The sequence below is a fragment of the Pagrus major genome, chromosome 2 (genome assembly GCF_040436345.1).
Source record: "Pagrus major chromosome 2, Pma_NU_1.0".
NCBI lineage: Eukaryota > Metazoa > Chordata > Actinopteri > Spariformes > Sparidae > Pagrus > Pagrus major.
The window spans coordinates 26829474-26855040 of record NC_133216.1 but is presented as its reverse complement, the minus strand read 5'-3'; the positions used below and the strand labels follow the sequence as shown (position 1 = coordinate 26855040).

The 25567-nt window shown below is 40.9% G+C and overlaps 2 protein-coding genes across 2 annotated transcripts; both read right to left on the bottom strand.

Moving 5' to 3' along the window:
• Positions 1 to 208: 208 nt before the first annotated feature.
• LOC141016198 (homeobox protein otx5-like) lies at positions 209 to 2580 on the bottom strand. The gene is made up of 3 exons (XM_073490436.1): positions 2481 to 2580; positions 1027 to 1178; positions 209 to 844 (listed from the first exon to the last, which is right to left on the bottom strand). Exons 1-3 carry the CDS (start codon positions 2578 to 2580, stop codon positions 209 to 211), a joined length of 888 nt encoding a protein of 295 aa, XP_073346537.1.
• Positions 2581 to 19524: 16944 nt separating this feature from the next.
• Positions 19525 to 25307, bottom strand: LOC140992160 (proteasome subunit alpha type-6-like). Its single transcript, XM_073462431.1, has 7 exons — positions 25042 to 25307; positions 24392 to 24486; positions 23214 to 23295; positions 22729 to 22884; positions 22101 to 22279; positions 20298 to 20392; positions 19525 to 20100 (listed from the first exon to the last, which is right to left on the bottom strand). Exons 1-7 carry the CDS (start codon positions 25115 to 25117, stop codon positions 20043 to 20045), a joined length of 741 nt encoding a protein of 246 aa, XP_073318532.1. The 5' UTR covers positions 25118 to 25307; the 3' UTR covers positions 19525 to 20042.
• Positions 25308 to 25567: the final 260 nt, after the last annotated feature.

Here is a 25567-nt window from a genome sequence, read left to right as displayed (position 1 = left end):
AGTTTACTCCCACACACATTGTTTTGAAGAAAAATGACGACATTATTTCAGCTCATTAGTTCTTCAGCTGATATGATTAATCGATTTCTGTGTCCCAAGGTCTCTTCCTTTCTCTACAACACACCAAAAGTAATCTTGGGTTATACACCCTACTTCAATTTCTCACTTCCCCCCCCCTCCCCTTCCCTCCCCACCTCCCACTTGTTATTTACAAGACCTGGAACTTCCAGGAGTTCTGGTCTTTGTAGTCCAGACAGTCAGTGGCATTGAAATTGAGCTTCCAGGCAGCTTGGTCCTTGTAGTCTAGACAGTCGACGGCTCCGAAGCCCAGCGAGGCGGCTGTGTAGCCCTGGGAGGAGAGCGAGGCGGGGGACTGGCTGAGGGGCCCACCCATCGAGGAGGCTGTGATGGGGCTCAGGGCACCTCCAGTGCCCGACAGCTGCGGGTGCATGGGGGACAGGTAGGAGCTACAGTCCAGACCAGTGAAGTAGGAGGAGGAGCCTGCGTAGCTCTGGCTGTAGGCTGGGGCCTGGGTGTAGGTCATGGGGTAGGTGGCTCGCTGCATGCAGGGGGTGGTGGAGGCAGACAGAGGGTCTGGCAGCGGGGAGATGGAGGCTGGGCTCCAGATGGACACTGTGGCGCTAGCAGAGCTGGAGCTGGGAGTGATGGCGGTGCCTGGAGGAGGGGGTGGAGGACTATAGGGTCCATTGGTGGGGTTGGCACTGGCTTCAGTGTTGGCCTCACGAGCAGGAGATGCCTTCTTTTTAGGAGGGCGTGGTTTGGACTGGCCTGTGCTCTGCTGCTGCTGCTGGCGGCACTTGGCACGACGGTTCTTGAACCAGACCTGGAGGATGACAGGGATCCACCAGAGAGGAGGTTAATCATAAAATCAGTATTTCATTATCAAACACACAACTTCAAATAAATAGTCAAACTGCATGTTATTATTTTTCTCTCTCTGTAACTGTATTACTAATACACTTAACACTGAAACAGAACTCTGTCCACTGGTTTGTAATGTGTTACCTGGACTCTGGACTCGGGCAGGTTGATTTTGAGGGCCACCTCCTCTCTCATGAAGATGTCTGGGTAGCGGGTTTTGGCAAACAGAGCCTCGAGGATGTCCAGCTGTGCGCGTGTAAAGGTGGTGCGCTCCCGACGCTGTTTGCGCGGTGTGTCTACAAGAAAGAAAAAAAAAGACAATTATTTTTATTATTATTATTATTATTGATAATAATAAGACTATGCTGTTATTATTAAGTTGGTATTTAAAACATTCTGCGATAAAACCACGTCACCAAAAGGCCCATAGCTGTAAACACCAAGTATCTTCAAACATTTAACACAAAAACCCTTGTGAACACAATTAAACAGGCACAAAGAAAAGCAACAGCACAGAGTTCCAATTTACAGGCTATTATTATTAGGCTATTTAAATCGCTTAGTGCATTATTAATGTCAGCCATTTTAATCAAGAACTAAAAAAAATCATTTAATGCGTTATGAATCGAGTTGGCTATTTGAGCTCCGAGTTGTCCGAGGAAGTCGCTGTATTTATCTATCTATATATATATATATATACATATTATTTTGAAGAACATGACTTGCAAACTACCGCATGAAGTTTAATATATTTTAGTCGACAATTTTCCATATTGCAGCATACTGGTGGCACATACCAGAAGAAATATGCTGTTTTTAATTGGATTTAAATAGATCGAATAAAATGATTTAACAGGCCGTATGTTTCGGTCTTTCTCTAACTGAGACTGTTTGAATCGAAATATACAAAGTGAAGAATCGAAAGTCAATCCGAGGCACTGATTCTGAATTTTAAAAAGGGGCTCAACATTTCGTTGATTCAGACTCTAATCTGCGTCAAGAAGGCCCAGCTTTGTAACACGCCTTCTGCCATCAGTGCCAAACCTCGGCATCACTTCATTCAAACTCTCTTCTCAAGGATGGCAGATGCTGATCAGGCAATGTAGCCCATCAGAACAATACAAGAAGTGTTCATTCATTTAAAAAACACACACAGTGGCTTATAATAAACCACAATGAGCATCCTTCTGTAAATAGGTTACATGATAAGAGCAACAGATTGGAGTCTGATTTGATGTTAAGTCTGTGTGAGAACAGGCTGCCTTTCTATTCACACACATTTTTATTGTTTTTTGACTCTATAATCCTGAACTTATAGGTCAAGTGAACACATGTTGTGATGCCTGAAGAATCAGAGACATCTATTCATAACCATAACTCGTAATTTCACAGCTGCGTGTTAAAAAATGACACACAAGTAGCGAACTGGATTTTTTTAAGAAGCATTTTACGCAAAATATAAAACGACATTTTCCTTGAATAATTTCGGTTGCTGCATTTCCAAACCAACTTTTTTTTTTCCACATGAAATAACACTGCACGACAGGTTTAAATTAATGGGAAAATGATACAGTCATAAGTCACAGTTCAGTACTTACTGGGGTATCCAACGGCGGTGGAGTGGAGCAGATCCATGCCCGGGCCGGACAGCGTTAACCCGTTCACGGCGTAATGGGGTTGCTTAATGTAGGACATCATGCCTCCTGCCGGCTTTAAAACACTCCCTCACTCCCTCACTCTCTCTCTCCTTCTCTCAGACCGGGGGCCGGGTCTCCTAGCTAGTCTCCAGGGGGTGTCTCTCTCTCTCTCTCTTTCTCTCTCTCTGTCTCTCTCCCTCTCTCGTTTTTTTTTCTGTCACTCCCTCCCTCTCTGTTTTTCTTTTACCCTGGCTTGTTTGTCACTTCGTTGTTGTTTTTGATTTTTTCTTTGTTGGTCTGTATTACCTTTGAATGCAGCTCTGACTTGGAGCTTTCAGACCAGGCACCTGCGGCTCTAACTGTACGAGTACCGGCGGTGCGTCCTAACACCTGCGTTAACCTGACGCGTAAAAACACAGCTGATTTAGGAACCGGCTGTGTATTCTATGCTTCCTCTATCCAGATAAGAAGGACAACAGCCACTGAAATCAACCCGAGACAACAAATTAAGACACCACTTTAAAAATTTAGGCTAATGGAGCAGTCTGTCCATCCAAGTCGTGCGTAATTGCGTTGCGCACCGGCGTCGCCAGGTGAAAGGTACCAAAAGCAGAAGGTCCAAAACAGTTCGGCCGTCTGCGGTCGGAAGGGTGCTGACAAATGCAAGGGCCCCTGACGGTACCTGGTCCCTGAGGAGAGGATGTGGATCTGCAGAGTGGACAAGTGAGGCGAGCAAGAGGAGGCTGGCTAATTAGAAGTAACTTCTTACCGAAGTAGACACCCAGAGCCCTCCCTCTCTCTCTCTCTCTCTCTCTCTCTCTCTCTCTCTCTCTCTCTCCCTCTCTCTCTCTCTAAGTCGAGCTCACGCAAACACGCGCGCGCGCGCACACACACACACACACACACACTGTATTCACTTCGGGCCTATAGTGCGAAATATGATGTGTATAGAAGGATGATCTGACAGGATTCTTATCTTATATTCATGTTTTATAAACATTTTAAAACTTTATGATCCAAATGTTTGTCTTTACAGCAGTGCTGTTACTGACACCTGTTGATATGTAGTCCACATATAATAATATAGAATACTTTTTTAAAATGCAATAATTAAAACAGAAAGAAGTGAAGACAATTAAAATTCGTTTGCGTTCATAAAGTTACTTGGAAAGTTCACTTCAAATAATTATGGTGACTGCGAGGCCGTGTTCTGAACCCTTATTATAATTTTATTTTATTTTATTTTCGAGCCTTTTTCAGGTTTTGTAATTGTTATAAACCATTTCGAAATTGGCTTCCTCAAATAATTGGGCGACCCTGCCGGAGTGTGGAGGCAGAGGTGGAGCAACCGAGAGGCGGAGAAGGGGTACAGGCCGGATTAAAAGCAGCACAAAGAGCGCGTTGTTCTGCTATTAAATCCCCTTCTGATCCCCAACATGCTCCCTCCGGCCCATTCATCCATTCACTATAGTCAATAACAATAATTATTATTATTATTATAATTGCAATGTTGTTATACTATTCCAGCTTGTATAATATGTGTTGATTTACACAATTTATTGATAAACCTGCATAGCCTACATATTTTTGATGTCAATTTATTACAGGCTATATCATAGATAATTAAAGTTAAGTATTCTGCAGGACACATAAAGTTAAAGGGGCACTATGTAGTTTTGGAGAAGAAATTCAAACTCAGAATGTTAATATTATATATTCATTTTTTATTTTTTTTAAATAACTGCATAAACAGCTGTTCTCAGAGAAAAATAAGGTCCAAGAACACTGTTTGAAGCTAAAAAGGTGGCAGGGTCCGCCAGATATCAACAAAGTAAAACAGTATGAAATTGTGTTGTCCTTTAAGGTCAGTTTGTTTATTCAGTCATTTAAACAAAGAGAGTTTGTTTATTTAGTTTGTTTAGGCATAAAAAAAATCAGTTAATGAAGATCTTTCTCTTCTGATTAAAATGTCTACATACAAAACTACACAATGCACCTTTAGGTGTTTTGCAGCTTTCTTCACATGACACATCCAACAGGTAGGCCAGCAGTGCACTAAAACAAAATGTTAATTTACTGAACTATTTGTACTAATTAAAAGCAGGACAGGTAACCTGATGCCTTAGATCCTTACAGCTAAAAATAAAATAGTCATCATTTTTACCTGAATTAAATATTGGTCCAAACGACTAAACTGAGAATAAATGTAATTAAAGCTAATTTCGTTTTATTGTTGTATTAATTTCCAACAAAACATAGTGGAGCAGAGGCCTCGGTGTGTGTTTTCAGACACTGAGTTGTGTCTCTCCTCTCTGGGCTCGTCAGTCTGGCCTGTGCCATCCTCTGCCGCGAGACAATTTCACAGTGTCCAAAGCCGATTCTCTGCGCTTGTTAATTGAATCGGATTTCTTATAGTTTAAAATCCACACACACACACACACACACACACACACACGCACACACACACACAGACCCATGTAGCTACAGCCCAAACTGTATAAGGGGTTTATCTAGCTCTGTAAAGCCAAAGCGGAGATATAAAGACACACACAGAGCGACAGAGAGACTTTACCGGCGTGTTTGAACCATTCTAAATAAAATGTCCTCACCTGCTGAGGGGTGTGTGTAGCTGTTTGACTGTAGGAGGCCTGTGTGAGTGTGTGTGTGTTATCGACGTTTGGATAGCTCCTGTCTCAAGTGGACGCCTCACCTGCTCATATCCAGGTACGCTTCGTTTGTTTGTTTGTTTGTTTGTTTGTTTGTTGTCTTTAGCTGCCTGAGGTAAACTAACAGACAGCGGGACTGCCACTGCGCTGCGCTCGAGCCAGCTGTGGGGAGTCCGACGACAAGAATGTCTCGAGACCTCCAACTGACAGAAAGAGGGAGAAAAAACGGCGGGAAAACCAGAGACTTGAGATATGTGGCTCGGGGCGCGCGCGACACTGCTCGCAACACTGCTGTGCACGCGCACACTTCGCGCACCTTCTTCCTCCAGGCTCTTCTGTCGCATTTTATTTTGTAGGCTAATTTATTTCGGCCAAATTGGGTTAAAGGTGCACTATGTAGTTTTTTGGGGAAGACATTTTAATCAGAAGAGAAAGATCTTCCTTAACTGATTTTTTTTAATGTCTAAACAAACTAAATAAACAAACTCTCTTTGTTTTCATGACTGAATGAACTGGATAAACAAACTGACCTTAAAGGACAACACAGTTTCATACTGTTCTACTTTGTTTATATGTGGCGGACCCCGCCACCTTTCTAGCTTCAAACAGCGTTCTTGGACATTATTTTCCTCTGAGAACAGCTTGTTTATTCAGTTATGGAGAAAATAAATCTCTCTGAGTTTGTATTATTTACCTCATTAATATTGTAAATAACAATATTCTGAGTTTGAATTTCTTTTGAATCTCCCCTTTAAATACTTTCCTGCTATTTTTATTCAAAGTCTTCTGCAAGAAACAAACAAATCACTTGACTTTAAGCTGAGATAAACAGCTCTTTCTGTTATTTTTTTTTAGTTAGCAGCAGCCTCTTTATGATTCATATTATAATACTAGAACAATAATACAATATGCCATAAGAGAATGCTGGAAAATTCGAAATTAATTAAATAATTATCCTAATCCGTTGAGTAAAATAGCATAGGACAGAAATATCCATGTAATGTGGTCTGGATAAATACAACAGTCCTGTAACCGTGGTGTTTGTGCATGTGAATACAAAAATGACACATTTAGGCAACATCTGGCTCTCTAAATGGCTCCAAAAAATATTGTTACATTTTAGAATAAATTTAAAAATGACCAGTGAAAGATTTTTTTGATAGGCCCACTGTGCAAATATTATTGAAATTTACCCTGTAAATTCCTATGATAGGCCTACAGTAATTACAACCAAAAACCAAAAACAGTAAGCACTAAACAGTCACATACTAGTTACTATAGAGATAACACAGAAACATACTGTGATTTGTTTATTGGGCTATTAATCTTTGGTTTAATATCATAAGAAGGATTAAATAAGTTAACAACTCTGCATTCTTATGAGAAAGCAGTTTGTACAATGGATTAGTGAAACTGGTTGTCTAATTTATTCAGTTTTATTAATTTCAGTCATCCTCAAAGTAATTTAGATTGAAAAATGTGATCTTGTATTTTTTTTATCTGGACATGTGCATAATCATATAAATGGTAGTAAGTACTATATAATAATGCTCTTTAAAAATAAGACTATGTATTTTATTGTTGCATGACATGTGACGCTATGAGTTGTTTGTGCAGAAATTGTTCTGTGATGAGGGACTGCCGGTAGTTTGGACGCACTAGGACCCAGAGCAGACGCAAATTAAGGACAACCAACACATAAGAGGCTTAGTACATCTAATCTATACTCCTACACACACACACTCACGGACACACACACACACGGACACACAGGATTTCATAAACATCCCATTTTGAAACAGGCATGCATGCATGTCCCAAAGGCAAACACAGCCATTGTATTTTCATTTAGTTTTCATTTTCTCCAAACTCTTTTATTCCCCTCGTTGACCTTAACTTCCATCCCACTTTGTTAGAGAACATTTGCCCATATGCTGCACTATTTGTCTCATCCCATTTCATTAACAAACCTGTATCCATGTGTCTTTCAATGAGCTAAGAGGCAGAGAGCAAACTGGACAATTATAGTTAAAAAGGGAGAAAAAAAACAAACCCTCAAACAATCTTCCTCAGTCACATCTGCGTGATACTGTTTCACCGGCCTGTTTCACTATTCAATCAATTGTGCAACCACTCCCACAGATCAAAAATGAAAAAAAGGATTGAAATTGAAATTGAATTGGAGTTTGACTCAGACACAATCATCATTCGGATGAAGCTTGCTGGGCCTTTTTTTATTAACAGAAACTACAGGCCTGGCTTTTTTTCTTTCTGTTTTGTTGTACAGAAAATTGAGAATAATGAAGCTAAGTTTTCCCAGAATCCTTCCTGGTAAACCAGTCTTTGTTGCGTGCGTTTGATTCCAATCTGCTGCTCGTGTGTGTGATGATGCTGATGATGAAAACATGAAAAGAGGAAAGACCCCTAATCATTTGTTCCATGATTGAGTGATTAATGACATGACATAAACCAAAAACCATCACGTCCCAACAGACCCAAAGCTTACACACACACGCATTATATAAACACAAACACTTTTCCTGCTGTTAAGTACCTCTGACATCATGTTGTTCGATACACACACTGTATTTTTGTATGTCTGTGTGCACACTGTGTACTTATAGTGTATGTGTGTGTGTGTTTGTGACAGTTACACACTCACACATACACACACACGCACAGAGTTCAGCCGATTTATCATAATATGCTTTATCTGAAAAGTAAGTATCTTACCTCGGGATAAAGGGAGGAAAGAGGGGTTTGTGGCCAGATTGACAGAGGAAGGGTGGATGGAGAGAACCGAGCGCTCGCTGCACAGGGACAGGGAGCAGGACCTTCAGCTCGACGGCTCCATCGATCATTATTGATAAGGTAACTGAGCTTTATGGGACGGGAATGAGCAATGCTAGCTGAGAGAGAGCCACGGTGGTGTGTGTGTGTGTGTGTGTGTGTGTTTGTGTGTGTGTGTGCAATGGAGAGGCAGACTGAGTGGGAGACAAACCAGGATAAAGGTGTGGTGGTGCTTACTGTTGGAGTTCAAAATTGTTACTGGAGGAAACTGGGTGGAAAGTTACAGATGGGGAGCGCGATGATAAAAAGAGGCAGAAATAAGTTGAAGAAGGGGGGGGGCAGAGAGAGGCAGATGGGGAAGGGGGGTATGGGAGGGGCATTGGGACAGACCCAGTATGAGTTTTCTGAGGGTCCTGCTGTGAATTTTTTCTTGATTTTCTTGCTTTAGATTTAATGAAACTATTCATGTGCTGTCATTTTACTATTGAGATGGGTTTGTTTCTGTTTTAAATAGATAATATATTTTTATCATATTGCTGCAAGTGTCTATATGCTCATATAGTTAAAGGTAGTGTGTGCATTTGTGTGTGTATGTATGTGTCTATTGAGGTCAGTGTGTGTTAACCCCTCATTAAAGTGATGTGAGGATTACTCTGCGTGAGTCCGGGTCAGACCATGTGTCTCTCTGCACAGCACTTCCATCTACAGTAACACAATGGGCCATATGAAATGAAGGGCCCAGACTGCATCCAGGTTACATTAAATGGCCCTGCTGTTAGACTGGCATTACATGCCATTAGCGTATGTATAAGTGTATATGTGTAGGAACATGTGTGTGTGTGCGTGTGTGTGTCCATTTAGCAGGACTTGGGTTGTAAGCAGTCTGTCATGTACGGTGGCCGTGAAGTGCAAAACACAACGGCAAATCAGACAACAACGGCAAAAGAGAAAACACAACACAAAGAGAGAAAACACAACACAAAAAGAGAAAACACAACACAAAAAGAGAAAACACAACGGCAAAAGAGAAAACACAACCCCAAAAGAGAAAACACAACACAAAGAGAGAAAACACAACACAAAAAGAGAAAACACAACACAAAAAGAGAAAACACAACACAAAAAGAGAAAACACAACGGCAAAAGAGAAAACACAACACAAAAAGAGAAAACACAACACAAAAAGAGAAAACACAACACAAAAAGAGAAAACACAACGGCAAAAGAGAAAACACAACACAAAAAGAGAAAACACAACACAAAAAGAGAAAACACAACAACATTAACCAAACCGGAAAAGGTAGGAACCCTTGGGCGACATGAATCGTCGCTGATTGGACTGGTCCGTCCTTTGAACCGGAAGGACATGGTTTACATGTTTTCAAAACAAGAGCGCTGCCAGTGACGACGTACACACTGCTATTAAAGAATATTTTGATGACGAGACCAAATCACCGCGACGATCAGCCCTCCTGACCGAGACTCAGTGAACTTTCCCCCCAGAAAACAGCCTCTTTCCCCCCGAGTGAAATAGTCAGACGTCCTGTTGACTGATGGTGATTATGTAATTTAGAGAAAAACGTAACTTTGTCACTTTCCAGGATGTTTGGTGGGTCGGGATCTCAATCACAACACATTATAACGGCATCCATATGATTATAATCAGTCAGCGGGTACATGTTTAGATTAACAGGAGGACACCGGGAAACACCTTGAAAAAAACACATACGTCATCGTCATGACGTGTACCGTCACACCTCCTTTGGAGCCGCAGCGCCGGCTTTCTGTGTGAATTATACTCCGGTTCGTCTTTTACGCCGGAGCTGCTTGGTTCTGTGTGAACAACCAACGGCGGAGAATTGGCGAACCACTGCTGCGGTGATAATCCGGCGTCTCTGTGTGATTTCAGAGCTTCCCCGCTGGACACCCTCGAGTGGCCTCACCCGCTCGTTTGGGCTGAAAATAGGAAAACAAACACCAGTTTTCAATGTTTGGTGCATACAGAAAAACGAAATATTGACTCGTATTTTCGTTTTTCGTTTGCCACATTAAATAGAATTGCATGATCAGATGATACACGGACCCATATCCATGTCCTGCATCAAAATATTCTTTAATAGCAGTGTGTACGTCGTCACTGGCAGCGCTCTTGTTTTGAAAACATGTAAACCATGTCCTTCCGGTTCAAAGGACGGACCAGTCCAATCAGCGACGATTCATGTCGCCCGAGGGTTCCTACCTTTTCCGGTTTGGTTAATGTTGTTGTGTTTTCTCTTTCTGTGTTGTGTTTTCTCTTTTTGTGTTGTGTTTTCTCTTTTTGTGTTGTGTTTTCTCTTTTTGTGTTGTGTTTTCTCTTTTTGTGTTGTGTTTTCTCTTTTTGTGTTGTGTTTTCTCTCTTTGTGTTGTGTTTTCTCTTTTGCCGTTGTTGTCTGATTTGCCGTTGTGTTTTGCACTTCACGGCCACCGTAGTCATGGGTCGAGGCTAAAGATAAACTCAGGCTGTGGTCGCTTATATAATGATGATCTACATAAGTGTACAAGTGTACGTACTATATACAGTATCCATATGTAACCTACAGGGTTATATACTGTATAGACATAGCACAGTTGTGTTGGTTTACTAGTTTACTAGTGCCAGTAAAACTTTAATTACATAAGTTTATATCGTTCAATAGTCTTAACCATTAGTTGTGCAATTTCACATTAATAGTCTTCTGCAAATTACAAACCTAAAATATTGATATATATTTGTAATTTAACCCTTATATTTGTTTTACATGCACCAAAAATACTGACCCAGGTCCACAACCAAGGTTTGCACAAATGACTCCATATAATTAGCTACCAGTTATCCATTTTTACTGTAGAAGTGTGTTATAATAACTGAAACAATATTTTAAGGATTAAGGAGAACTTATTTATGGTACAAAGTATACTTAAGTCTGGTAATTTGTCCTGCATGCATGCTTTCACGCAATGTCCTGAGAGAAAAAACTCAAACTCAGTCTTTCACTTCATTCATCTATTAAATTGTTTTTTTGTACAAACTTCCAGCATTTACCAACTCAGAGTAAAGACAGACTTCAGGTTGACTGCAGGTTGTGCAGCATCATGACTGATTATAATAAAATAACAGAAACCTGGCCAGCAACAGTGGCTGCTCCCTATGTTCCTTTAGTTAATAGTTATTGCTCAGGCTGAGGCGTGTTAACCAGCTGGGAACTGGATAGATGCTTTTATGTGTCTTCATCCTATATGTCACCCTAACCGGCCACTGAAGGTCCTTAGCAAAGTGTCTGTGACAGAAGAGTCTGTCCATGACTTCATCTGTTAATAATGTCTGACCAGCATCTTGATCAATTTCACAGACAGTAGGCCCCCTGCCGCGTGAATGTGTGTGTCCTGCTGTCTTCTGTGGGTAGACAGATCGCTAATCCACTGCAGACAGCAGCAGGTGGGGTGTGTGTGTGTGTGTGTGTGTGTGTGTGTGTGTGTGTGTGTGTGTGTGTGTGTTCACTGTCATCATTTAGCCCCCTCCTTGAAAACTGTCTGGGGTTTTAGCAAGTTAGCACCTGTTCATGCCATCATACTCATACACTTGTAATAAGATAATCAGAGCAATTTCAGTTGAATTTGCATATCCGGACGGTTATCAAACCCTGTGAAAATGTTTTATCCTAATACTTGCATCACAAGCATTAGGATCATTTTTTTTTCTGTGCATAAAACCTAATTGATAAAGGTTGCATCAATAATTTAGTGTGATAAAAAGCAGCTCTGTGACCATTTTCAGCAGCAATAATTTAGATATTCTTTAACTGTTAGCTGATTATTAATGAAGAGACATTTCTTTATAGTTATATGATGATTCATTAATAATTCACAATTATATGTTATTATAATTCATCCAAAGTACAATCAAAACGCTTTAGATTAAAAAAAAAAAAAAAAAAGAGAGATAGAGATGAAAATATGACAATTGGTGTTTCAGTAAATAATAAAATGTACTGCAGTATAGGTGCTCCAACAACACTGAATGTATTTTGTGTTTAATACTATGTTTTAAAGAATCCAGCTGACTGTAAAGAAATTAGATGATGCATCGCTCCGTATAAAAAGAAGTTATTAAGCTCTTAGGCAGGGCAGGTGTATGGACAAGGAGCAACACACACACACACTTCAACTTGTTTAAACAAAGCTCATATGTGCATTCATGCGTGGTTTCATATGCACTGCCTTATGAAGGACTCTGTGTGTGTGTGTGTGTCGGTGTGTGTGTGTGTGTGTGTGAACCCCCTCCGGGCATGTGTTCTGGGAGCATGTGTGCTGGTGTGCTGGTGTGTTGGGGAAGGGGGGCATTATTGTGTGTGTGTGTGTATGTGTGTGTGTGTGTGTGTGTGTGTTTGTGTATCGCGTGGTACAGTAGCTTGCACCCCCCCACCACCACCACCACCAGCCGCCCCTAACTGCACCCCCCACCACCCCATATGGCAGTAGACAGCAGTAGTAATCATGGAAGTGGAGCAACAGGCCCTGAGCCTCACTAATCCTCTGCCACACTCCGACACGTGCCACACTGATGCATATACCCACCCTACAGACACAAGCACACACACACACAAGCATAGTTATTGAAGATACCTGTTCTGTACACATTAATGCATCAACATGATGGACTCACAACATGCACAGCAGCACACAAATGCATGCACCAACTGCATTTGTGACTTAGAATAGAATAAAGTAGAAAGTTAGCTTTATTGTTTAAATCACAATGTAAAGGCCAGGTGGACGCCACTGGAACTAACCAGGGATTAACTTGCATCATTTAGAAGACTGTGTCAAACACAGCACGCACACACACACACACACACACACACATCTTCTGACTTGCAGCCACTTTTTGGCATGCAGGATCCATAATGCACCTTCTCTCACTCTATTAACAGCATTTAAAATTGCACACAAGTTTTTTTAATGAAGCTGTAGCGTGCATGTTACTTTAAACCCCAAGCTGGGCAATACAAAAGTGCAACATGTTGGTAGAAAATCACAAAGGGAAGTTTCTGGATGACTAAATGCACCTCGCACACACAAAAGCACATGCCCTCACACACACACAAACACACACAGAGTCACACACGCACCCACTGCGACACGTATACACACACAAAACCTTTTCACTGTGACGCACAAGGAGAAGGGGCTACAATGGCTCTCTTATTGTTAATTGGCCGTTTAATCCCGAGGAATGCGTCTGATTAGTACCCGCCGGTGGGTCAGGATCTTGCTCAACACTCTCCTTCACAATGGACAGGCTGTAACAGAGATCTGGGAGCAGGCACACACACAAACACACACACACACACACACACACACACACACACACACACACACACACACACACACACTCACACATGGACAAAGGTGTGCACATAAACATTCACACACAAAAAAACCCACACACAATCAAGCATCAGTACATGTGTGTGCAGACACGCGGGGCCACAGTGGCCTCACATACCCCCTGCAGTAACACACTCAAACTGACCACACATACACAGCAGCACTCCCAGCATGCAACTGCACAGGAGAGACACTAAGGGTGAACAATAGTCAGATGCAGGAAGTGTGATCGGGAAATTTGAGAGGCTTTTGAGAAGAGCTGTAACGATTATAGTGATTAATGGTTCATATAGGAAAATTAGTTGGAAATTTAACTAATTTTTTTTTTTTTGTCATTTTCTAAGACAAAATGTTCTTATGTTTAAGGATTTGCAGCTTTCTTTGTAATTTATGATAGTAAATGAAGAGTCTCTGGGTTTTGGACTGGCAAATGAAGACATCACTTTTGGCTCTGAGAAAATTGTGATGTGCATTTTATAGACTAAATGATCAAATGTAAAAAGTAATTTGCAGATTAATTGATAATGAAAATAATTAATCCATCGTTAGCTGCAGCCCTACTTGTGAGGAGGGTAAAATCCTAATCAACACTTCACACACCATCTCACCTTTATATCCAGCTGCATGTGTTTTTATCGTATTTGTTCATTGCAGGCCTTACATAATCTTGAAAATCTCTCCTTTATGGGCCATAAAGTCCCACCACTGAGAGGCACAGAGAAATGGTTTTGTGTATTTGTATCAGATGCAAACCACACTTAAGCACATGCATTTACGCCATTAATTCGAACATGGAGGACCACCGGCATTTGCACCGCAATCTTTACTTTGCCAGTTAAATGTTTAACTTAACAGCATTAGCTAAAAGGATAGCTTTCTCCGTTTTGGACTGCACTCTATCTTCGCCTCTTTAAAGGTGCAACGTGTAAGATAGTTGATTGTCGAGTCTCAGTCCTTGGTCGGCAAATACAAATGCTTTGGGTAGCCGGCCCGATCCACTGACCATAAGCATCTGTATCTGACGACTCAACAATCAGCTATGTTCCTTCAGAATCACTTGATGCACCTTTTAAAGGCCTCCAATGTTTAAACCTTTCCCATCAAAGTTCACCGAAGTAAGTTGCACTCCACCATTTGTGGCCATTCCATTAGAATGAAATGGATTCTGTGCAAAGTTTCGCTGTGATAGATGCTAGTGTAACAGGGCCCGAGTGTTTGTTTTGGGGTCGAGGTCCGCTATGGCGCTTAGTGCATGCTACAGTGGTCTGCATGTATCACAGAGTCCATTGTGCTTTCACATATTTACTGTAGCGTGAAAATATTGCAACCAACTAAAGGTAAACCAGACAGGTTACAGCAGGAAGATATTTTTAACTGTTAGCGGTGAGGGATGGACAGAGGACAGACAGACAGAGAGGGATGATGGAACGGTCAGACTGGCTGCAGGTAGATAGGACAGGTCAGAGGTGACAATGGTCTACAGTACATGTGTGTGCTTGTGCATGTGTGTGTGTGTGTTCTGTAGGAGGTCCAGGCAGGCTGCATCACTGCTGACACACTGCTGCTGGTAAATCCAGCTTAGTGTGTCTAAAACAGGACTATGAAATCTGCCACAGGGCCCCTAATGCTAGGGCCGCTGTCACCCTCAATCACTCACACACACCTAATCCCCACGCCGTGACCCAACACACACACACACACACACACACACACACACACACACACACACACACAGCCTGGCTACCCAATGCAGTGGGCCCATACAGCTTGGCAGGCAGTCCCAGTACCAGGAGACACCAGCCACAGGGTCAACATTTCATATTGGGGGAGGGAGGAAGGGGGTGGTGGGGGAGAGGAAGGAGAATGTGGTGTGGAGTAGTTGGAGTGAACAGGTGGAGGCAGTGGTCGAGGTAAAGCGAGAGCAGATAGGGGAGCAGACATAGGAAGGCTAAGGTGGCTAAGCTAGTGGAGGGTTTGAATTTGCGTATAGGATAAAAGGGTTGGGAGAAGACAAGTGGTATGAATGGAGGGGTGAGGTTTGAGGAGCACAGCCATGGGGAAGATGGAAGTAAAGAATGTGAGGTGAGGAAGGCAGGGGGAGCAAAAGAACATAGGAAAGTGTGCATTTTGGTACATGGAGTCAATTATGGCTGGGATAAGGGTTGTTAAAACAGAAAAAGATCACTGAAATGGGTTTATTATTGACAGAATTTAGATGTCAGACAAAGAAAATGTCTTAAAATCAAGAGCCAAAACAGTAAGGTACAGCTAATTGCCTTGAGCTAGTGTCCCCCTGTATAGAGTGCTGCAGAGATGATGTATTTTTGTACACTACCCTGGAAGTTAGCATCGCCCTGGTTCCCTCATCAAAAAGCCAACGGGATTTTTGAATTGGATTTTGGATTATTGCAGAAAAGGAGCTCTGTGACGAACACAAGTTTATGATACCACATCGCGGTCGCATGACTTCAACGTCACCACCAATAAGCTTCCTACCACACCATACTATCCACAATAAAGTGATCAATCTACAAGTTGGACATTAGAGTTAGAATTGTTTGCAACTATAGTCCACCTGTAAAGATGGACTAGTGGGTAGATGAGTATCTGTGTTCGGCATGACGGCGTTTAATGTCCCCAACAACCCTTGTAGTCTCATGTAGCCACTTGTTGGCAACCACTTTTTTGAGACACATACATGGTTTTTAATTAAAATGTGGGGTACTTTACTGACATATCTCGTGGTAAAAAAAACACAGACTCATTACAATGCCCATTGTCTTCAAAGAGGGAACTGGAAGTGCAAAAATGCTAACTTATTTTAGTTTTAGTTTTAGGACTCATTCCTGTGGCACTGTAATCAACTTGAATAGCACTCAGTAGAGTGCATACCTCCACCAAGGCCCAACATTCGCCTTTAATTTATCAAGCCTCATCCAATATCAAATAAAATATATTTAATTTAGCTAGATTCAGATTTTTAATTGGACTGAATCAAATTGCAACCAGTTACCTAAATATGCCTGATTTTTTTCAAGATCCATGCATTATTCCCTGAGAAATTAACAAAAATGTTGAAAAATGCTCTATCTTCAATGAATGAATGAAAAAATCCTGGCTCTGTCGCATTATCCAGAGCCACACCAAAATGTAATGGGGGTCTATAATCTATATAGCCGAGACCCATCCTCCATTCAAGTTTCATGGAAATCCGTTCAGTAGTTTTTGTGTAAATCTGCTGACAAACCAACTAACTGACCACCAAACGGACACAGGTGAAAACATAACCTCCTTGTCAGAGGTTATAATGGTGTTTCTCAGTAACTGCTGGATGTGTAAATAGGGAGATATGTGCTAATAAGGTCACCTTATCACTTTAAAATGTAACTGCAGGTTTGAGTAAATGGTTTAAATGATGAGTGTGGCAATGAGACTACCTTACTTCTGAAAAAGGAGACAATGTGTGTTGTTTTTAACTTCCAGGGACTACTTTGTTGAATGTATGTGATGCCAAAGAGGAGTGTAATATATTTAGAGTTAGCATTGAGCATTAGCATCAGCATTGTTCAACCAATATGTGCCCACCGTATACTTTAGCAATAGCAACTTTCTATCTATGAGGAGGAGCTTTGCCATGGAGGTTGAGTGTTTGTGAAGTTGTGTGTGTGTTAATGCATGAATGAGTGAATGTATGTGCATATGTGGCCGCAGCTATTGTGAATTAGCACTTTCACTCTTAAAAGGTGTGTTATATTGAAAAATAGTTTATGCTGGATCTCAATAGTCAGAATGCCAATGATTTACAACAGATACTTACAAGATTTTTTTTTTCAATCATTAATTATCTGGTTGCTTGACATTGGTCACTTGATTATGTCCAAATACCTTGTTGTTTCCCTTTGATGTTTGACAAGGCCTCAGTAACACCAGTAACAAAAGGCCCTTTTCACAGCACACATATTAATAATGGCTCTGTTCTATTCAAGTAGCCCAGTAAGCCATGACAGCGTGACAGTGAGCCAGCATGCACAATACCAGGGCCGTTAATCTGAAGCAGCAAAATAGAATTCAGCCATCATTCATTCATTTTATTATTTACACCTGTGCCTTTCCTACTGCAATGTATCGATATAGCCTTCATGAAAAAGCCTGTATCTCTGTTGGTGAAGATGGTAGTTGGTGTCAGGAATGTGAATGAGAGACAGTGGTGAACAATTTACACACCGTTCTCTAACTAGAGCCAGTGTGGAAAACATACAGTACATACAACTTCATGACCACCACTTTGATCCCTGTGACAACATGGTAACATGGTGTACTGATTGCTTGTGGCTGGCATGGTTACAGTAAACAACTCTGACAGATTTAACTGTCTGGCTTTCTGAACTCATCCAAAGTGGATGCCTGTTGGTCCTAACAGTGGTTCTCCTTTCTGTGTTCTGCCAGGTTATCATGTGCATCCAGCACCAGACATGAGGATGAAGAGACGGACATGAGACAGCTTCGAGTCACCAGTTAGAGCACTGACCTCCTTTCCAAATCTCTTTTATCGTATTCAAAAGACCTTTAGGTTTACGTTAACCAATAACCTACTCTATATGCCAGGATTTATACCTCTATATTCAGACTTTATTTATCTAAAAAAACATGAAACAATCCGGCCTGTAAAGTGAAGTGGACAAGAGAGGAATTAAGTTTAGAGGCTTATCAATGTAACTTAGGATCGTCTTGCACTAGTAGCTTTAAGGATACTAGTGGGGCTTTTTGCTGCTCTCACTGAAACTCACTAACACAAGCCTCTCAGCCTAAATCCTAATTGTGTCTGCAAACAAACAGAGGATCCACAATTTAACAATCCCTCTTTTAAAGCTCAGAAGTGAGTAGTTATGACCTGTGAGAGAAGCCATTTTTGAATGACCCTACAATGTTTATTCTTAAATGAATAAGTGTTTTAATTTTGCAGCACATGTATCTCTTACATGTGGATCTCACAAAGATACTGCAAGTGTTCACCAACTAAGGCACAGAATTCTGGGCACCTCTTGTAATTTAAGGCTGTATAAGTTGTAAAACTCTTATTTACATTATGTCTCACAGGTAAGTCCGAATTGATTCTTTGTGTTGATGTTAAATATAGAATATAATATTGTTTATGTGTTTTTCAAATTGTTTTTTGATAACCCTGTCAAAGTAATAAAATTATGTAAATCCACAGCATTTTCCTTCAACATGTTACCTTCATATTTTTAATAAAGAAAAAGCAGACTCACGTTTCTGTTCTCTGTCATTTTACTTTCTTTAATGTTTAAGCTTGAATAAGTGTGTGCCCTGAAGTGCTTATAAATTCAGACTGCAAGCAACATTCAGTAATTGAACAGGACAGTGATCTGCATGTTAGACTGGTGGGTCACTGTGGTGGAGACTGACACGCGCACATACACGGAGGCACACATAACAAGATGTCGTACCAGGATTGGCTGTATGACAAACGCACACACACGCAATCGCCGAAGCATCGGAAGGGTAATTGTTGACGAGTCAAAATAGGTTTTCCTCAAATAGAAAAGTACACACAGAAATACTGAATTCTGTTATGAAATACTCAAAGGTAGAAGTAGACACACCATTGCCATCTAGTGCCCATATTAAGTAGCTCAGGATAACCTACAGTGCAGTGGACAGAATGGATGATCTACAGTGCAGCACTGAGGCCAGCAATGTGGACATTGGATATGCATTTCAGTATGATATACATTATAAAAATATCAATACTACTATCATTGCTACTATAATAACCAAACAAATTGGTATTTATTATACCCCCTCATCTCACTTCCTAGTTATTGTTGTGTACTACTGTGTGAATATCAGTGACTGCACTTAGTTCTGAGTCCTTGCCAACTCCAAATTTACAGTATCATTAATTTGAATCATTTGTTGATTCATTCCTGTCTTTGTGCTCTGACCAGTGAACTGACCTGCTGTCAGTCAATAACAAGGAACCTCAGCTAATGTTATCAACTCACTGATGCCACCTGCTGTTCAACGAGGGGATATCTGGCAAAATTTGGACTATCCATTTTATTGATAAAAGTTTATTCACCTTCTTAATAACTTCATTTAAAGGAAAAACAGGACAAGTGTTTCTAGTCTTCTTTTTCATTCAAATTTATTATGACAGTTGTTTTAAGGGGTTGACAAAGAATCTGATGGAAATGTTATTGCAGCATTATGAGTGTGGAGATGACGACAAAGTTGGTTTTATAAACACACAGTATAAAATAAGCTGCATGACAAATATTCTGTACATATCCAAACAAAGCAGTAGGCGTCACACTAAATAACCAGCAACCAGAAACTTTTTTATTTGAAAAGAATGAAGGTGGGAGGTGTTGCCAGTGATGTCCACTAAAGCTGGTTTAATGTGCAAGATCAGAATTTAAACACTGTGTCACTTATCTATATTGAAGTGTTTTAAAAAGCCCACTGGAACTGTCTACAAATCAAACCTGTATCGATCCTTAATAACAGAGTTCTCTCAAGGTGTGCATTAACCTCCCTGGACATACAGGTTATGTACTTAGCGTCAGACTGTTACTAGCAGACACACAGAAAATGAGTTACTATGATGAATTGTGGTCTGAAGTTTGTGAGGGAACCTTTACTCTCTTTCTGCTATGGCAACCAGTTGGACCTCTACCTCTGCCTCCGACAGTGTCCTGAAGAACACAGAAAAAAGAGTGAGGAGTGAACAATGAGTGATAAAAGGCAGACTTCCCTACTTCAAAACAATAAAATAAAAATAACAAAAAATACACGAGGTAGTAAAATGTCTGTGTTAATCACACTAGAAGATTAAAATCATAACCATTATCAACATCATTAGTCAATGTACAGTTAGTTTGGGTTAAGTTACCTGAACTTGGGCATTTCCTTAGTGACCACGCCGACCTCCAGCTCACTGGCCTTGAAATCCATGGACAGGACAGAGGACAGACAGGATATAGCCAACTGGAAATAAAGAGAGTGGGTGAGTGTCCTGATTAACTCAAACACATACTGAACATGCCTCTTTAAATGTTCTCTTAAGCCAAGTTATCAAAGAGAAATCTAACGGTGGATTCAAGGGAGTGAAAGCAGTTTTTGCTCCAAATACATGCCTTCACTAAAACAAAAGTTACAATCAATACATTTCTCTAGAAGCCTTTCATATCAAGAAATATATGGCAAATGGGTGAATATGGTTTCAGTGTTTGGTTCAAGAACAATTTATCAGGACACAAAGCTGTTAATGGAGACTTTGGTCCCACAGGAGCTTTTATCAGGACCAGTCTATTCATTATTCTCTGAACTATAAATTAATCAGTGTCTCCTCCTCGTAGTTCATTTTGTTTTTGTGTTTGGTGTGTTGGTCTGATGGTGTTCACAGTCTGACAACTAAACAGATCCTTCACTCATCCAATGAAAGAGAAATGACTCACACATCAACCCACACAGCAACGTTACAGGACCAAACAACAGTAATGTGGTAACTGGTAGTGTCTTTGGCAACTTATATGAGGAAAAAAATACTGCATCCATACATGGAAAAGTGTCTGTCATCCTGTCTGTCCTACTTACTCTTTGTCACATTTCTGCCCAAAAAACAGCGTCTGTCCCCAACAGCAGAGCCAAGTGGCTCCCACAGTTGAATGGTGATTATGTGATGTGATTCAGACCAAAAAACTTAACTCACCATGTCTTTGTCGCCTTCCACTATTGTGTTGTTGTAGTTACTGTCTCTGGCAACTTGTATTGAAAAAAATCATCGTGACTGTGAGCCCTCCTGACCGAGACTTAAGTGAACTTTCCCCCAGAAAAAAGCATCCCTCCCCGCAAGTGAGAGCCAGACAGCGTCCGCTATTTACTGATGGCGATTATGTAATTATGTAGTTTAGAGCAAAAAATTTAACTTTGTCATTTTCCAGGATACATAGTGTGTCAGGATCTCAATCACAACACATTATATCTGCATCGATATGATTATAAACAGTCGGTGGATACCTGTTTAGATTAACAGGTGGAAACTGGGGGAAACAGGTTAAAAAAAACATTTCATGATGTGTACTGTCACACCTCTTTTGGTTCCGCAGCGCTGACGTGCTGTATGAAATGACATACTGGAGCAGCTCTAAGCCGGCGCTGCTTGGTTCAGTGTGACCAAACAAAGGCGGCTAAAGGCGAGCCTTCATTGCGGCGATAATGCAGAAGCTCTGTGTGAAAAGGGCTTCTAAGAATACCACCTACAGACCAAGGTGCAACATCCAGTGCTCTTTTAATGTATCAAATCTGTGATTCTGATTTGAGTAGACCACTAAAAATCATTACTTGTCTAGCCAACTTGTTGAATTTTAAATACTGTATATTATAAGAGCACTGGCACTGGATAAAAACAGCTCCTTGTGTGCCATGCTCCTGAAAATACAGGTACATCTGGCCTTGGCCCCGAACCTCTTCTTTTAGTTTTACAGCAGTTGGCATTGACAGGTGTTGCATTACTGTCATCTGCTTGACTGTCCCTTACCCCATCCAGTCTGGCATTGCCATTGCATGTGTGAAAAGGTGCAAGACGGAAATTATCCTGAATGTTCCAATCCTGAAAATCACTAGAAGTACCTGAAAGGTTATCTCAGGATTTTACCAGGAACTATGTGTGAAAGAAACTTAGGTTTCCCTCTACCTGCACTGTCCTGTCGTGGGTCAGTTCAGGCTTTTTCTTCAGTTTCTTCTCCAGGTAACTATTGGCCTCTGTTTGTTTGGCCCCGACCGCAGTAGCTCTGAAGCCACAGTAGTAGCCTGCTGGGTCACATTTATACAGAACAGGACCCTGCTGGGGGTCCATTGCCACAAGGATCATACCTGCAGACAGAGGAAGGGGAGGGAGAGAGAGGGAGGATGAAGGAACACATAATAGGGAAGATACCGCTTATGTTAATTTACTGCATGTTTAGTTATTTTTTGATGATCCCTTGCAAGCTCTTACACTTCAGTGGCTGTGCTGTATTTAAAAAAACAACCATTCAGAAAATAAAGACAAATACAAGCTCTGGGATAAGATAATTAATGGAAATGAAAATCAAAGTCAGGGGAACAATGTCCTGAGCAGTTGCTGTCAATGTGAGGTACGATATCAATGAAAATGTGCAGCAGAAAGAACAAGGTATTTCCCTCCTGTGAGTGAATGGCAACTGTATTGCTGATAAAAAATTTTTTTAAAAAGATCAAACAAGAACAAGTGAGTAGTTGATGATGAGCAGTATGAACAAAGACATGAATACTAAGAGGTAGAAATGAAGACCACCACTCACAGCAGCCTAGAGGCCTCATTTCAGCATTTTGTGTGTAGACCTGGGAGATATCAGCCAACCTGCGACACAACACGTCTGCCGTGATGTCGTAACCAAACTTATACTTCCATTCCCCTGCTTCCACTCGAGCTCGGTGAACCTGGGAACGACCGTCCGCTGCACAAGACAGAAGATGGGGGACAGTGTAGCTTTTAAACAATATTAAGATAGTAAATAGGATCTTTCAGACATCACAGTAAACAAACAAGAATCTCACCAAGACTAATAACAAAATCCAACACCTGATTACCATTATATAACACTATTGTCGACCAATTGTTTATCATCCTGATTTAAAGAAACAGAAATAGCTGAGAAAAAGACTTCCTGCTGTGTGATAAAACAAAAGTCACTTTGACTCTACTCACATTTGTTCATGGACATTATATTAAGTACCACAGTTACTTAAATTATAATGTGTTGTGAGTGTGCTGCTGAACACATACCGTTGTGCCCAGTCATCACACAGCCAATGCGAGGGGTTAGTTTGTACATGTTGGTCAAAGTTGAAGAGTCCAGCAGCTTGTCCTGCAGTCGGGAGAAGGATAGACTGTCATATCCAATTGACAAAATGATATTGTGCTGAGACACATCAATAATATCACTGTGCCTGTGAAAATATCAACACTGCATTTATTACAAACACACTATGATCAGGGGTATCCACATACCAAAGCACTGAGCTCTGGTACAGTTCCTACCAAAGCTTTTTAACGCTGCAAATAATGAGTAATAGGCGATTGCTGAAATCAATATTTACATATTTTTCTATCCAATTGCAGAGAAATTTAAGTCTCTCCTGTTGTGGAATTAACATATTATTGTGCTTACTGTTTTGTGATGGCCCACTGGCAGATACAAAGCTTTTCAAAAGGTACATATTCACTGGGCAAAATAAGAAATCTACTCATTCAACAGTATAATTAAAGTGTCATTTTATCAGCCTGTCAGAAGAAATGTTTATGTTAAAGCCTTATCAACCAATACTGATGATGCACCAATATTATCATGAGGGGCACAAAATTAGCAATAGCCCCCAGTCAAATACTGGTAAAATATGCAGGTGGCTAGTAGAGTTGCTTCACTCACAAGCCCCGAAAATCTACTGAATGGTTGATACAACCAACATTCACTAGTCAATTGGCCAGAGGACAAAAAAGTTAATTTTGCATCCTATCATTGTGCTTCCCTATCTTATAGATATGGTATCAGACATGAGTCTTGGGCTGCCATTCTGCTTACACAGAGCTTTGCATGAAAGTATTTGGCAATGTGGGTTGACGTTTGTGATCGATTATCATTTGTTAGACTTACTTAGGCCCACTCATCCTTGGTTTATGATAATTAGACACATAAACTGACAGAGGATGGAAAAAATAGATCTTTTATTTTGTCCTTCTTTTCTATCTTTGATAGAAGTTTGCCAAAATCAAAGTAGTCTCGGCTTGGTAATGTGAGTGCTAGCACTTTTACAGCAGTATCTTGTTCATATTTGACTGTCAAGCCAGCAAAAAGCTGGAGTCATGACTCCTGTGAGGCTTCACTTGAACTCACATCATCATCATCATCATCATCCAGGGGAAGGTTTGTGTGTGTGTGTGTGTGAGAGAGAGAGATATCTTACAGGTACTTTCTTTTGTGTGACCACCACAACGCTGTCCGTCCCCCGGACCCCCACAGATGTCAGCCCGCCCTGGGAGATGGCTTTGAAGGCATACTCTGCATGAGAGCACATGTGACACACAGACAGAATGAAAATAAAAAACAATACAACTTTTTTATGTAACATTACAGAATTTGATATCCTGTTTATGAGTGGACAAATGCCTGCATGCTCCTTCACCAACAACACATCAGTAGGCTAGGCTAATATGAATTTAATTTTGAGGAGCAAATTAGCTCAGTAGGCTAACATAAGTTACTTACGCACACTACAAATAATGAACATAATTTACAGTTATCACTGAAGAATTCAACATACTTTAACCTTTGAAATTATATCCAGAGTTTAATTTCACTCGTAATGGCGAAGTGTGTTACCTAATAGGTAGATTTTTTAAAAGAGGAAACTTGGGTACAAATGTTGATGCTAACTGCACTCCACTCAGACACAACCGACAAGCTAACCACTTTAGCTAGCTTGGTAATAACACTTTTGTGTTATTTGTAGTAGTTAGTAACTGCGAGTTGTAATGATAGTAGACCTATTTTGTGCAGTATATAAGTATAACTACGCTTCAGGACTGAAAACACCAGAGGAAATGTGTCTCTTACCGACTTGGTAGAGGCGGCCCTCCGGTGAAAATATGGTGATGTGTCGGTCGAAACCTGCGTTTGAACCGCGGGACATTTTTTTTTCTCGTCGTGACCTGAAATGAACTTCACGGCACTGAAACTTTCCGTTTACCGTCCTGTTTAATCTTCAGCTCTTTTCTTTCTGACGGTCAGTAAATGGGAAACAGCATGCCTGTGCTTCTACTGAACAATAAGAAGGATAATGGTGCTGCTTCACTTCCCTGAGAGATTTTTACTTTCTCTTTCAGTTGACGCTCTGTGGTGCAGCTCCATGACTGGCCCCACTCTCATTATTATTGGATGGCAGCAACAAGGAAGTGGAGTGACTTAACCAGTTAGACTGGCCCTTTCTTTTTTTACACCTGTGGTGTAAAATCAGAATGAAAAGCGCTTCTTGAAAGACAGCAGGGTTGTTGAAGACCGGTCGGCAGAAGTATTAGGGGGAGGGATGAATGGACACAGCGACTCAGACATCCCTCTTTCTGTGTGTGTGTGCTGTCACTTG